The sequence below is a fragment of the Rattus norvegicus genome, chromosome 2 (assembly GCF_021556685.1).
Source record: "Rattus norvegicus strain SHRSP/BbbUtx chromosome 2, alternate assembly SHRSP_T2T, whole genome shotgun sequence".
NCBI classification, from domain to species: Eukaryota; Metazoa; Chordata; class Mammalia; order Rodentia; family Muridae; genus Rattus; species Rattus norvegicus.
Window position 1 is genome coordinate 177,689,577 of NC_141535.1, and position 13,131 is coordinate 177,702,707.

At 43.3% G+C, this 13,131-nt stretch overlaps 1 protein-coding gene and 1 non-coding gene across 2 annotated transcripts; one reads left to right on the forward strand and one right to left on the reverse strand.

The window, feature by feature from the left end:
- Positions 1-810: 810 nt before the first annotated feature.
- On the reverse strand, positions 811-882 carry Trnam-cau1 (transfer RNA methionine (anticodon CAU) 1). The gene has a single exon. It is a non-coding gene; the product is annotated as a tRNA-Met (tRNA).
- A 204-nt stretch (positions 883-1,086) lies between these two features.
- Positions 1,087-12,997, forward strand: Ilf2 (interleukin enhancer binding factor 2). Its single transcript, NM_001393800.1, has 14 exons — positions 1,087-1,197; positions 1,976-2,035; positions 2,374-2,416; positions 6,308-6,412; positions 6,724-6,801; positions 7,122-7,224; positions 8,276-8,341; positions 9,562-9,678; positions 10,540-10,618; positions 11,097-11,184; positions 11,919-11,980; positions 12,051-12,165; positions 12,272-12,362; positions 12,504-12,997. The coding sequence occupies exons 1-14, from the start codon at positions 1,193-1,195 to the stop codon at positions 12,662-12,664; spliced, it is 1,173 nt and encodes a 390-aa protein (NP_001380729.1). The 5' UTR covers positions 1,087-1,192; the 3' UTR covers positions 12,665-12,997.
- Positions 12,998-13,131: the final 134 nt, after the last annotated feature.

Consider the following 13,131-nt stretch of genomic DNA (forward strand, 5'->3'; position numbering starts at 1 on the left):
TAAAATACTGTTTTTGTGAGGCAGGATCTCCCTATGTAGACTTACTTGGCATGGACTGGTTACCTAGAATAGTCTGACCTTGAACTCACAGAGATTCTCCTGCCGCTGCCTCCCAGGTGCGGGAATTAAAGACATGCTCCACCATGTTTACCAAAATATCCTTTAAATTTTTTTCCGTTACATTTATTTATGTTGTGTTTGTGGGTGTCACCACACCCACGGCATTCATAGTGAGGTCAGAGGACAAAATGCAGATCGCGGCTCACCTTCCATCACTGAGTCTCCAGAGGTCGAACTCAGGTAGTTGCGATTGTACCTGCCGACTCACCTTGCCGACCTGATAAAGTATTCCTTATTTTAATGAGGTTACTTAGAAGGAATAGATGCCTACAAAAGTAAATAATACATCAATACTTGTCAGAATCACCTAGCATAGGGAAGTGGGGAGGGAGGATCTGGGTGGAACTGGGGAAGAGAAATACATGATCAAGAAAAATTGTATGACAATTTTCAATAAAAAAGAATCATATAACAGTAATGATATTGAGGGAAAAAATGGTGGGAAATGGAACTATTTCTGATATTTCCGTAAGGTAAAAGTTATGTTTTCAAGTGAGGCGGCACACGGCAGAGATTGCTAAGAGTTTGATGACAGCTCAGGCTACATTAACGAGTATTATGTAAACTAGGGTGACAAAGCAAGACGCTGTCTGGAAAAAAAAGTTGGAGAAGGAAAAAAAACCCCACATCTCTTGCTATGGAAAAATTTAATTGTATTTTCACCCGTAAAAAGAAAAACAAAGTCTCCGATAGCAGAGGATGGTTTCGATCCATCGACCTCTGGGTTATGGGCCCAGCACGCTTCCGCTGCGCCACTCTGCTACCTACTGGTAGGCTATGCTTGTATTACCATAGAAGACTTTACCTGCTTACAGCCTCAAATTCTGAACGCCCTCTACTGTAAGTGGAGGAAATTGCCTCTGTCCCTGGTATGTCTTCTTATTGGTTGACTCCTTTACAGAGCATTTCCATTGGTTGCTGGGTTAACCAATAAACGCACGGGACGGAGTGAGGCGGGAGCCTATCGCGCAGGCGTTTGTTGGGACACGCCGACCCGACGTTTCTCTGTTACCTTGATTCTTCCAAGCGAAGAGCGGTTGAGTGGTCTCCATTGTTCAGGATTAAGCGAGCCATGAGGTAAGTAGACAGGGTGCTTGAAAGTTCCTGCCGTAGCCTCGAGGGATGGGGGGTTGGAGTTGGGGAGCAGGCTGAAATGGAGTCGGGGGAAGAAGGGCCTGTATCTGGGCGGCCGGCGGAAAGCCGGGCCGGAGAGAGTGGAGTAGGAGGAGGCTGGCCGACTCGGGGAATCGGGCCTGGAGGGGGGCCGGGCCCCAGCAGGGCAGTTGTGTTGATTCCTGGGTCTCGGGGGATGGAGGAGAGGTCTTAACGGACCAGGAAGATCACCCTCCGTGCGCAGTGAGCAGGCTGGAGCGCTGCACATTTTTCTGGTGCCTAGTGTTTGACCAATTGGACATGTCTCGTAACTGGTATGCTGTATTAATAAATGAGAAGTCACCTTACCCTGAATATTACGACCCGTGTGCCTCAGGATCGTGGGTTACTTAGTAGGGGTATGTATGTCAGGTTCTGAAACTCGTATTTTCCTGATGTGAGTTTTGATAAAATCCTGAATTAGAAGTGGGGTGTGGTGGCTCAGGATGCAGTCTTGGGGTGGGGGGAGGTAATGCAGGAGATACATGAGATTCCGTTTCAAAAACAGAAGAAAAAAAAGTCCAGAATTAGGATGTCATGAGAGTGGGACTGGACATCATTTGGAATCGGGGAGAAGTGAGCATGATATATCTGTCGACTTCAGTAGTTGGAGGGGGGTCAGGGTAAGTCACATTGAAATAACATTGATGGTGTGATGGAAACCTTTTTCAGCAACATGAGAGTAAAATGTATGTACTTTTAGGGGTGACAGAGGACGTGGTCGTGGTGGGCGCTTTGGTTCCAGAGGAGGTCCTGGAGGAGGGTGAGTGTGGCTGTTCACGTCTTTGCCTTGGTTTGTTTCAGTAGATAGGAGTTTGGAGTAGATTGTTCTGTTTGATTTTGTGAAAACCACTCGAAGCATTTCTTTTCCTCATGTCCTACAAAGTGAATTTGGCTTTTTGCTAAGAATGATGCAGCTTAGAAATGCCTGAATTCTTTTTTTTTTCGGAGCTGGGGACCGGAACCCAGGGCCTTGCGCTTCCTAGGCAAGCGCTCTACCACTGAGCTAAATCCCCAACCCCAGAAATGCCTGAATTCTTAAGACAGAATTCTCTTGCTTGCTTTCTGCCTGAATAATTTTGGATTGTTTTCATGTTTCAGGTTCAGGCCTTTTGTGCCCCACATCCCCTTTGATTTCTATTTGGTGAGTATTTTGGCTTTGGAGAACTTGACTGGCTACTGCTCACTTACAGGTGTAGAAGCCCAGAATCCTTGTTAATGACGTTAGATACTGTTTGGAGTAGGATTCAAGAATGGATCTGTTCTTTGAGAGTGGGTCTTCTGTATGATTGGCTGGCCTGGAACTCTATGTATACCAAGCTGACTGCAAATTCATCATCTTCCTGCCTCAGCCTCCTGAATGCTAGAATTACAGGCATTCATCTGCTGTAAGTTTTTTTTTTTTTTAAGATTTATTTATTTATTATATATAAGTACACTGTAGCCGTCTTCAGACACACCAGAAGAGGGCATCAGATCCCATTACAGACAGTTGTGAGCCACCATGTAGTTGCTGGGAATTGAGCTCAGCACCTCTGGAAGAGCAGTAGTGCTCCTAACCACTGAGCCATCTCTCCAGCCCCCCTGCTGTAAGTTTTTATTTACTTAGTTTGAGTGCTAGAGATGTGAACATGCTACATGTATACCCCATTAACTGGTTTTATTTTATTATTGTATTTATTATATATTGCAATCTACTTAGAGCTATAACTACAGGTCTAACATGGCTCTAGCAGAGGACACAAGTTTTTCCCGGTTCTTACATCGTACATAGTGCACATCTGTCTGTAACTCTGATTTCCAAGGCTCTTACGTCTCTGTTGACTTCCACAGGCTCTTGCACACAGGATGCATATACACACACTGTGGCACTCGCATATACATAAATACATATTAAAAGCAAGCCAGTTCACCAGCCCAGCCAGTCTTAAAGAGAATGAAGTCCTTTTGTGATACCAGCAATGGAAACCCCAGCAATAGGACCATTGTTAGTGTTCAGGGCCAGCCTGGGCTACAAATGAACCGTCTCAATAAGAACAAAACTTAGAAAAGAGTGTAAGCAAGGCAGGGAAGATACTTTCTTTACAGTTTGATTGTAATATTTGTCTAGAAAATACTTTTTTTTTTTTTTTCTTTTTTTTCGGAGCTGGGGACCGAACCCAGGGCCTTGTGCTTGCTGGGCAAGCGCTTTACCACTGAGCTAAATCCCCAACCCTAGAAAATACCTTTTTTTTAAAAAAAAATATTTTTAGGACTTATTTATTTACTTTGAGACATTGCGTGTGTGTGTGTGTGTGTGTGTGTGTATGTGTGTGTGTGTGTATAAAACCTTGGCTGGCCTGGAACTCAGAGATCTGCCTGCCTCTGCCTCCAGAGTGCTCAATGTGTATATTATACTACATGGTAGATTATAATTAGTTTCTTTCTTTCTTCATTTATGTTTGGATTTTTAAACAGGGCTTTTCTCTGTAGCCCTGGCTATCCTGGAACTCAGAAACCCACTTGCCTCTGCCTCCTGAGTGTGTGCCACCATTGCCATCTGGCTTTTTTTTTTTTTTTATCAGGGGCAGCTCTTTTTTTTTTTTTTCGGAGCTGGGGACTGAACCCAGGGCCTTGCGCTTGCTAGGCAAGTGCTCTACCGCTGAGCTAAATCCCCAACCCCCCATCTGGATTTTTTTTTTTTTTAATTTTTTTGTGTATGTATAAAGTGCTTGCAGTATATATATATATATATACATACATACATACATATATACATACATATATTATATGTTCACCACCTGCATGCTTGGTACCTTTGGAGGATAGAAGAGGTTTGTCAGAGGTTGTGAGCTACCATGGGCGTGCTAGGGATCAGTCTGGTTCCTCTGCAACAGTAGCAAACACTCTTACTGCTGAGCATTCTCTCTCTCTCTCTCTCTCTCTCTCTCTCTCTCTCTCTCTCTGTGTGTGTGTGTGTGTGTGTGTGTGTGTGTGTGAGAGAGAGAGAGAGAGAGAGAGAGAGAGAGAGAGAGAGAGAGAAGAGAAGAGAAGAGAAGAGAACACAGGGTTTCTTTGTGTAGCCTTTGCCTGTTCTGGAACTCACTCTGTAGACCAGGCTGGCCTTGAACTAACAGAGATCTGCCTTGCCTCTGTCTCAATGAGGTAGCGATGAGGGCTACCACCACCCGGCCTTTATCTGTTTTAATGTAAATGATGAGCACTCTGGCTGCTGTTGTAGCTTCCTTGTAGAGTGCTTGCCTGGCCTGCATAGACCAGAGTATTTCATATGTCAGGGTGGACTGCACACCTATAATTCCAAGTCCAGAAGAAGAAGAGGCAGGAGGATAAGATTCAGTCATCCTCAGCTACCTAGCAAGTTCAGGTCAGCCTGCAATTTATATAAGACCTGTTTCAAAAAAAAATAATAATAATAGCAGAAAAATAAGGTTTGTATTTGGACTTGAACATCTGAAGGACTTAAAAACAAGTGTTGTAAGGTGTACTGGCTTTAAAATGGAGTGGATGGGGGGTTGGGGATTTAGCTCAGTGGTAGAGCGCTTGCCTAGGAAGCGCAAGGCCCTGGGTTTGGTCCCCAGCTCCGAAAAAAAGAAAAGAAAAAAAAAATGGAGTAGATGGGAAAAATAGAATTAAATGTAGAATTTTCTGGGTTTTTTATTTTTTTAATTCTAAAGATTTATGTGTGTGTGTCTGTCTGTATGTGCACCACACACATGCATAGTACTAGTGGAAAGCTGAAGAGGGGGTCAGATTCCTTGGAACTGTACTTACTGGTGGATGTGAGACCCATGCTGTTGCTGGCAACTGAACCTGGGCCTTCCAAGAACAGCCAGTGCTTTTTAACTGCAAAGTCATCTCTCCAGCCCCTATTATTATTATTACTCTTTATGATACATTTTCATTTTATGTACATTGGTGTTTTGCCTCATGTGTGTCTGTGTGAAGGTGTTAGATCCTCTGAAAGTGAAATTACAGATAGCTGTGAGCTGCCACATGGGCACTGGGAGTTGAACCTGGGTCCTCTGCAAAAGCAGTCAGAGCCATCTCTCCAGTCCCTCTAGTTTATGTTTTAAAAAGTGCTTTTTATTACATTTATTACTACATGTACACGACAGCAAATATGGTGATCAGACTTGCAGGAATGGTGTTCTGAGTGGGTCCCAGAATTAATGACTCAGGGCCTTTGCTGCCAAGCCATCTCACTGGTTCCTGTTTATATCTTTTTGAAGCTGGTTTTGAACTGTTGGTTCTCCTGTCTCTTTCTTCAAAGAGCTGAGATCACAGCTGGGATTACAAGGGCATAACATTTTTGTTTCCTTTTGTAGTATTGGGGAAAAAGTCTCTTGTGCACTTTTCTTAATTTTCTTTTTTCAAGACAGGGTTTCTCTGCTTAGGACTGGCTGTCCAGGGCTGAACTTAACTCTATAGACAAGACTGGCTTCAAATTCACAGAGATCTGTTTTTTTTTTTTTTTCCCCCAGAGCTGGGGACCGAACCCAGGGCCTTCTGCTTCCTAGGCAAATGCTCTACCACTGAGCTAAATCCCCATCCCCCCCCCTTTTTTTTTTTTTATTTATTTATTTATTTTTTTTGGTTCTTTTTTTCGGAGCTGGGGACCGAACCCAGGGCCTTGCGCTTCCTAGGTAAGCACTCTACCACTGAGCTAAATCCCCAGCCCCCTTTTTTTTTTTTTAAAGATTTTTTTTTTCTATTCTTTTTTTTTTTCGGAGCTGGGGATCGAATCCAGGGCCTTGCGCTTGCTAGGCAAGCACTCTACCACTGAGCCAAATCCCCAACCCCAAGATTTACTTATATAGCTTATGTATATCAGTGTCCTGTCTGCACATATGTTTACATTGCCAGAAGAGGGAAGCAGATCCCATTATAGATGGTTGTGAGCCACCATGTGGTTATTCAGAATTGAATTCAGGACTTCTGGAGAGGAGCCAATGCACTTAAACCACTGAGCCAATCTCTTCAGTCCCTCTTCTATGAATTATTTTTGGTAAATAACATAATTTAATTTCTGGTTTAGTGTGAAATGGCTTTTCCCCGGGTCAAACCAGCACCTGATGAGACCTCCTTCAGTGAAGCCTTGTTGAAGAGGAATCAAGACCTTGCCCCCAATTCTGCTGAGCAGGTATGTGCTGTCCATGGGCTGTGTTAAAAGTTCAGAGTTTCGGTCCCCAGCTCCGAAAAAAAAAAAAAAAAAAAAAAAAAAGTTCAGAGTTAAAGAACTGTTACTCCATCTGGTTAGGGAGAGTGTAAGCCAGTAGTAGACACTTGAGGCCCTAGGTGTGATTCTCATCAAGAGCCGTTAGAGCCCAAACTCCTCTGTGTGTGTAATTATTCATCTCCCTCCTTGTTGTAGGTGGAGAGTCTGGTGATGATGTTGCAGATGTTGTGTGTCATTTTTGGCTTTAGGGTATTTTTGCTTTGTGATGTTTTCAGGCTTCTATCCTTTCTTTGGTGACAAAAATAAACAATGTGATTGACAACTTGATTGTGGCTCCAGGGACATTTGAAGTGGTGAGTTTTTGATTTAATCCCAAGAACGGGCACCCTTGGTGGTACGGAAATTTCCTTGGCTCTTGCCTGTTAATATTTCAGTTGTCTGTTATTCAAATCAAAGCCTAAAATGGAAAAGTACAGAGAATTCTGGAAAATTCCTAATCTTGAGGACAAGATTGTATCACTGGTCAGCTAACCATGCCCAGGTTTCTGGTTATCTAGGGGTGAGATTTCAGCATGGCTGCTTCCAAATCTGGGTATTAAGAAGCAGCTGAAATGGTTCTATGAGGACTCAGCACCTTTATTTTTCTAAACGTCTCTGAAATCCCTTTCAATAGCAAATTGAAGAAGTCCGACAGGTAGGATCATATAAAAAGGGGACAATGACTACAGGACACAATGTGGCTGACCTGGTGGTAATACTAAAGATTCTGCCAACATGTAAGTATATCTCTTATCTTTCTCCGTTGGGGATGGGGCTCAGGGCCTTGGGCATGTTAGCTTGTCATGGAATGCCTGAAAGCACAGGACCTCTGAAGGTTCGAGTTTATTACTGAATATGTAGTGGCCATAGCAGTTGGTCTTATAATCAGTCAGGTCAGTGTAGGTCAAAGGTTAACAGGAGTCTCAGCCCACTCTTTTTCTTTTCCTTCAAAGATTTAATAGATTTATTTCTATTAGTGTTATGGGTATTTGTATGTATGTGTACCATGTACATGCCTTGGGCTTACAGAGGTTAGAAGAGGGCTTTGGATCTCCTGGAACTGGAGATATAGATGGTTGTGAACCACCAAATGGATGTTGGGAATAAATCCAGGTCCTCTACAAGAGGAACACGTGCTCTTAACCTCTGAGGCATTTCTCTAGCCACTCCAGCCCACTTTCCTAAGCATTGAGATTAGATTTAGGGCTAGTAATAATTGTAGCCCAGATTCATTTATGTATTTCATCATTATTTGTGTGTGAATGTGTGGAAGGAAAATAGCAGATTTATTATTTATTTATGGTTGGTTTGCTTTGAAACAAGGTCTCACTATGGAGCCCTAGCTGTCCCCCAGCTTGCAGAGATCTGCTTGTCTCTGCCCTCTGAGTGTTGTCATTAGAGGTGTACACCATCACTTCAGGCTCTTTGCTGGTGGTGTTGGTGTTGGTGTTGGTGTTGGTGGTGTACATGTGTAAGGTATGGGGGCACATACCTTTAGTTAGTCCCAGCACTTGGGAGAGAGAGGCAGCCAAATATCCTAGTTTGAGGCCATGGTTACACAGGAAAACCTGGTCTCAACAAAGAAAAAGAAAACAAGGTGTGCATACCTGAGGATTCTTGTTCCCCGAGTCTTCTCAATCTGTCCAGGCTTCCATTGCCCTGGCAAGAGCATTCATTGTAGCTTCATTTGGTGTATGGTAGAACTAGAGACGCCAAGCTGTTTCCCAATAGGGAAATGTACAGAGATGAATCCCTGTAACACTCTTCTGTCCTTTCTCTCCAATGCAGTGGAAGCTGTTGCCGCCCTTGGGAACAAAGTTGTGGAAAGCCTGAGGGCACAGGATCCCTCAGAAGGTTTGACTTTGAGTTTGTTGCTAAATATGTATGTAGTGGCCACAGCAGCTGGTCTGACAGTCAGGTCGGTGTAGGTCTCAGGTATTTAGTTTATATTCTTTTTTATGAAAGGTGGGTTATGAGACAGACTTACTTGATAGTCCAGGCTGGCCTCAAATTACATTCCTCCTACCTCAGCCTCCCAAGTGCTAGGATTATAGATATGGGTGCACTACTGAACTCTTGATTTCTGTGTTAAAGCTCTATAATTCAGAAATAACCCTCAGCTTAAAGATGTACTGCTTTTCGTTTTTATGTGTGTGGTGTTGAGATTGAACACAGCACTTCCTGAGTGCTCGGCCATCAGTCTGCCACCGAGCTTCATACTCAGGCCTGTTGTTGCTTTAGGTCTTGGTTCTCTCTTCCCTACCCTTTTCCTGTAGTCAGGTTGGTCTCCTTGCTGCCTCTTTTCCATGTTCTGGTGTCCATGCTCTTATTGATGCTTTTTGGTACATGGTTATTAATCCCAGCACTTGGAAGCCTAAGCAGGAGGATCTGAAGTCTGGGACCAGCCTTCAATATGTCCAATATGTCCAACTTGTCTCAAAAACTAAATAGCCCACTGCCAGAAAACTGGCCTGTTTAACCATATGTGGCACACTATAACCCCCGCATTTGAAAACCGGGGGTTGGTAATTTAAGGCCTGAACTATATACATAGTAAGACCTTATGTCACAAAACAAAATGAAGGATGGGTTGATACGGCTTACTTGGTAGAGTATGTTGTGCGCGCGCGCGCGCGCGCGCGCGCGTGTGTGTGTGTGTGTGTGTGTGTGTGTGTGTGTGTGTGTGAAGTTCTAAGATTTGTATCAGTATTACATAAACCAGCTTTGCTGGCACATGCCTTTACTCAGGACTGGTGAGTGGAGGAAGGAGGATCAGGAGTTCAAAGTCACCTTGGCTTCATAATGTGTTGGGAGACAGCCTGAGCTACATGAGATCTTGTCTCAAAAGCTAGATGGCTCAGTGGGTGAATGTGCTTGCCACCAAGCCTGATGACTTGAATTCATTCCGTGGGACCTACATGGTGGAAGGAGAGAACTGATTCCTAAAGGTTGTCCTTTGGCCTTTCTATAGGAGTGTGAGTGTTCACTCTCACGTGCTCTAAAGATAATACAGTTTTTAAAAAAATCAAAACAGGACAAATATGTTTTACATCTTGATTATTTTGTTCTTTTAGTCTTGACCATGCTGACTAATGAAACTGGCTTTGAAATTAGCTCTTCTGATGCTACGGTGAAAATTCTCATTACAACAGTGCCACCCAATCTCCGGAAACTGGACCCAGAACTCCATTGTGAGTCGCCCTCATTCCCCATTGCTGAGAGTTATTAGGGTGGGGGTGGAGTGGGGGCAAAACTAGTTGATAGCCAAAGCTTTGAAGCTCTATGGAAATTTCTGTATTTTTTGTCCACTGTAAAGGAGTTTAACTTGCCTTTAATTTGTAGTTAATTTTACCAGCTTCCTAGTGGATTTTCTGTTGCGGGAGTTTTTGCTATGCCACAGATGGCCCTCCTGCACCTGCCAGGAGCTATCTTTTGGATCCACAAATGAAAGACACAGACACACACACATTAGCCTATTTTTATAATGCCTTGGCTGCCTCAAAGGCCGGGCACTCCTAAACCTTCCCGATGTCCCAGGCCCAAACGGGAAAGTGTCCAGTGACCACTCACCCGAAATCTCACATGGCTGGTTGGCTTTATTCTCCCCATTCCTCTCCTTGGTTCCTCTGTGTCCTACCTGAGCAACTCTTAATTACCCTGCCCCATGCCCAGCCTCTGGCTGTTGGCATTTTTACTGATTGATCAAAAACCAATTGGGGACAAGGATCTTCAGTGTGTGGACATGAAGATTCCCCACCGAATCAAAGCATAGAACCAATCTCCAACATTTTCAAAGTCTAAAAGGATTACAGAAGAAACAAAAATTGAAGAAAAGATAAAAAGTAAAAGCTTATATAAATGTGAAGGGAAATAGATTACTGGAAAAGATAAGTGTGTTCCCTGTTGCATATTTGGCTGAGGAGGAACAACAGTGTTTGGACAAAAGGCTTGCTACCTTAGCCTTGCCACATTTCTGGATGGGTATTGATTGGGATTGAATATATTGCACACATAAAAGGCAAGTTTTTTTATCCTGTTGTACTTGTTTTCAGTGGACATCAAGGTGTTGCAGAGTGCCTTAGCGGCCATCCGGCATGCCCGCTGGTTTGAAGAAAATGCTTCTCAGTCCACGTGAGTCTCATTTATATAAAATAACCTTTCCTGAGGAGTGTAATGATTCTGGCCTGTAACCCAACAACCATGAATAACAGTACAGGCCCTTACTTTCTCTGACAGAACTATTTCAGATGTGATGTTTGACTTTTACCTAAAATAAGATTGAAGGAGGATGTGTGTGTGTGTGTGTGTGTAAGTGTGTATGTATACATAATATATGCACATATGCACATATATACATGCATATATTTTATTTGTTGTGTGTGCGTGCCGGCATGTATATGTCATTGTCATTTGTAGTCTGAGCACAGCTTTAAGGAGTTCTCTTCTGTGAGTCTTAGGGATTGAATTCAGGTTTGTCAGACTTACGGTACAAATGCCTTTCTCTGCTGAGCCAGCTGGTAGGTACCATGTATATAGTACAGCTTTGACTCCTAACTTTTGTAGAAATATCAATATGTTGTGATTTATAATCCCTGGGTCTCTTATTCAGAGTTAAAGTTCTCATCAGATTGCTAAAGGACTTACGGATTCGTTTTCCTGGTTTTGAGCCTCTTACACCCTGGATCCTTGACCTACTTGTAAGTAAAAAGGGGAGGTTGAGGGTGTAGCCTGTGTATAGTGCTTTTCTAATATGTGAGAGTTCAATTGCCAGCACTGCACAAAGGAACAAGGGTGCACTGTGGTCACTCTTCCTCTAGATTGCTCTCTTTTTTGAAATAGTGTTTCCTTTATGTAGCCCTGGCCTTGTGGAGCTTGCTTTGTAGACTAGGCTGGCCTTAGACTCTGGTCTGCCTTTGCCTCCATAGTACTGGAATTAAGGGTGTGTGCAAACACATGGAGCTGGATTACTTTTTTTTTTTTAAAGGATTTATTTATTTATTTTATGTATGTGAGCACACTGTCTTCGGACACACCAGAAGAGGGCATTCAGATGGTTAGGAGCCACCATGTGGTTGCTGGGAATTGAACTCAGGACCTTTGGAAGAGCAGTCAGTGCTCTTAACCGCTGAGCCATCTCTCCGGCCTGGAGCTGGATTACTCTTAAACCTACCAACATTTAAGAAATTCAGTGAAGCTTAAGGGAAATTTTGGTTAATCTTAGAGAGGCAGAGTTAGAGGACAGCAGGGTTACTTAGGGAGACAGGAAGGTTTAGTGTGTGAAGTCTCCTACTTCACTGAGGCTTTAATACTCACGTAGCAGTTACTGCTGTCAGCTCATTACTGCTAGTTTTCCTCATGACTTGAAGTTTTAGTGTGTTTGAATATGGAATTGCCAGACGGTAGCATGCCTACCAGACTTACTCTCTTCCAGGGGCACTACGCTGTAATGAACAACCCCACCAGACAGCCTTTGGCCCTGAACGTGGCTTACAGGTATAACATGCTTCTCTGGGTTTTGGTTATAAGTTGTTTTGGATGCTTTCTAAGTGTTTTTGTGTTTCAGGCGCTGCTTGCAGATTCTGGCTGCAGGACTGTTCCTGCCAGGGTCAGTGGGCATCACTGACCCCTGTGAGAGTGGCAACTTCAGGGTACACACAGTTATGACCCTAGAACAGCAGGTATTAAGACAACCATGAAATAAGTGAGGTTCTGGCTAGAAGGCCAAGGATGTCAGTCATGTGTAGTCTGTTTATTTTGGCTCATGTTTTCCTCCTTATTCTTCAGGATATGGTCTGCTACACAGCTCAGACTCTGGTTCGAATTCTCTCCCACGGAGGCTTTCGGAAGATCCTTGGGCAGGAGGGGGACGCCAGCTGTAAGTTCTCTCTGTGGTGTGGTTCAGGGGCTCTATCTATAGAGAAGCTGTATCTTAAGGTTGTCTTAATATGAATGAATATAGCTTATTTTGTTTACTGGGCTATTTCCATGAAGTGAGTTTTATCCCTGTCTCTTCTAGATCTTGCTTCTGAAATATCTACCTGGGATGGAGTGATTGTGACACCTTCAGAAAAGGCCTATGAAAAGCCGCCTGAGAAGAAGGAGGGAGAGGAAGAGGAAGAGAACACAGAAGAGCCGCCTCAGGGAGAAGAAGAAGAAAGCATGGAGACTCAGGAGTGACCTTCCCCAAGGGAAAATGAGCCTGAGCCAGCCACCACGGGGCTTCAGATGGTGGCATTTCTGTGGTATAGGGAGATAGCAGGAAGGAAAACAGACTGTAAAGAAAATGTCATTCTAGTGTTTTGATAGTGGCCAAGCAGCTAGAAATCTCCCATTTGTGACTGCATATGCCATCCGTCCATCTGTAATGAAGCAGATGCCACACATTCCCAATATTTAAACCTAACCACTCCCAACCAGTACCTTTTGTTGAAATGTTGTAAACTGTTGTTGAGTGTCTGGGGATTTTTTTTTTTTTTTCTAAGAAAAATGATTAAAGTACTTCCTACTAGGGCTTTTGGTTTTGTTTTTCTTCAGTATGTAGCAACCACCTCTGCCTTCTATATACTTCATTAGAATTCAAGTTGAGTCCTTTATTATAAACATTGAGATTGCTGTTTCAAATTATATAAATTAAAAGTAATGGA

What these genes read in the sequence shown, in the direction of transcription:
- Ilf2 (NM_001393800.1), top strand. An exon ending in CCCCCAATTCTGCTGAGCAG is followed by an intron (nt 6,413 to 6,723) that starts GTATGTGCTGTC and finishes TGATGTTTTCAG; the next exon opens with GCTTCTATCCTTTCTTTGGT. An exon ending in CTCCAGGGACATTTGAAGTG is followed by an intron (nt 6,802 to 7,121) that starts GTGAGTTTTTGA and finishes CCCTTTCAATAG; the next exon opens with CAAATTGAAGAAGTCCGACA.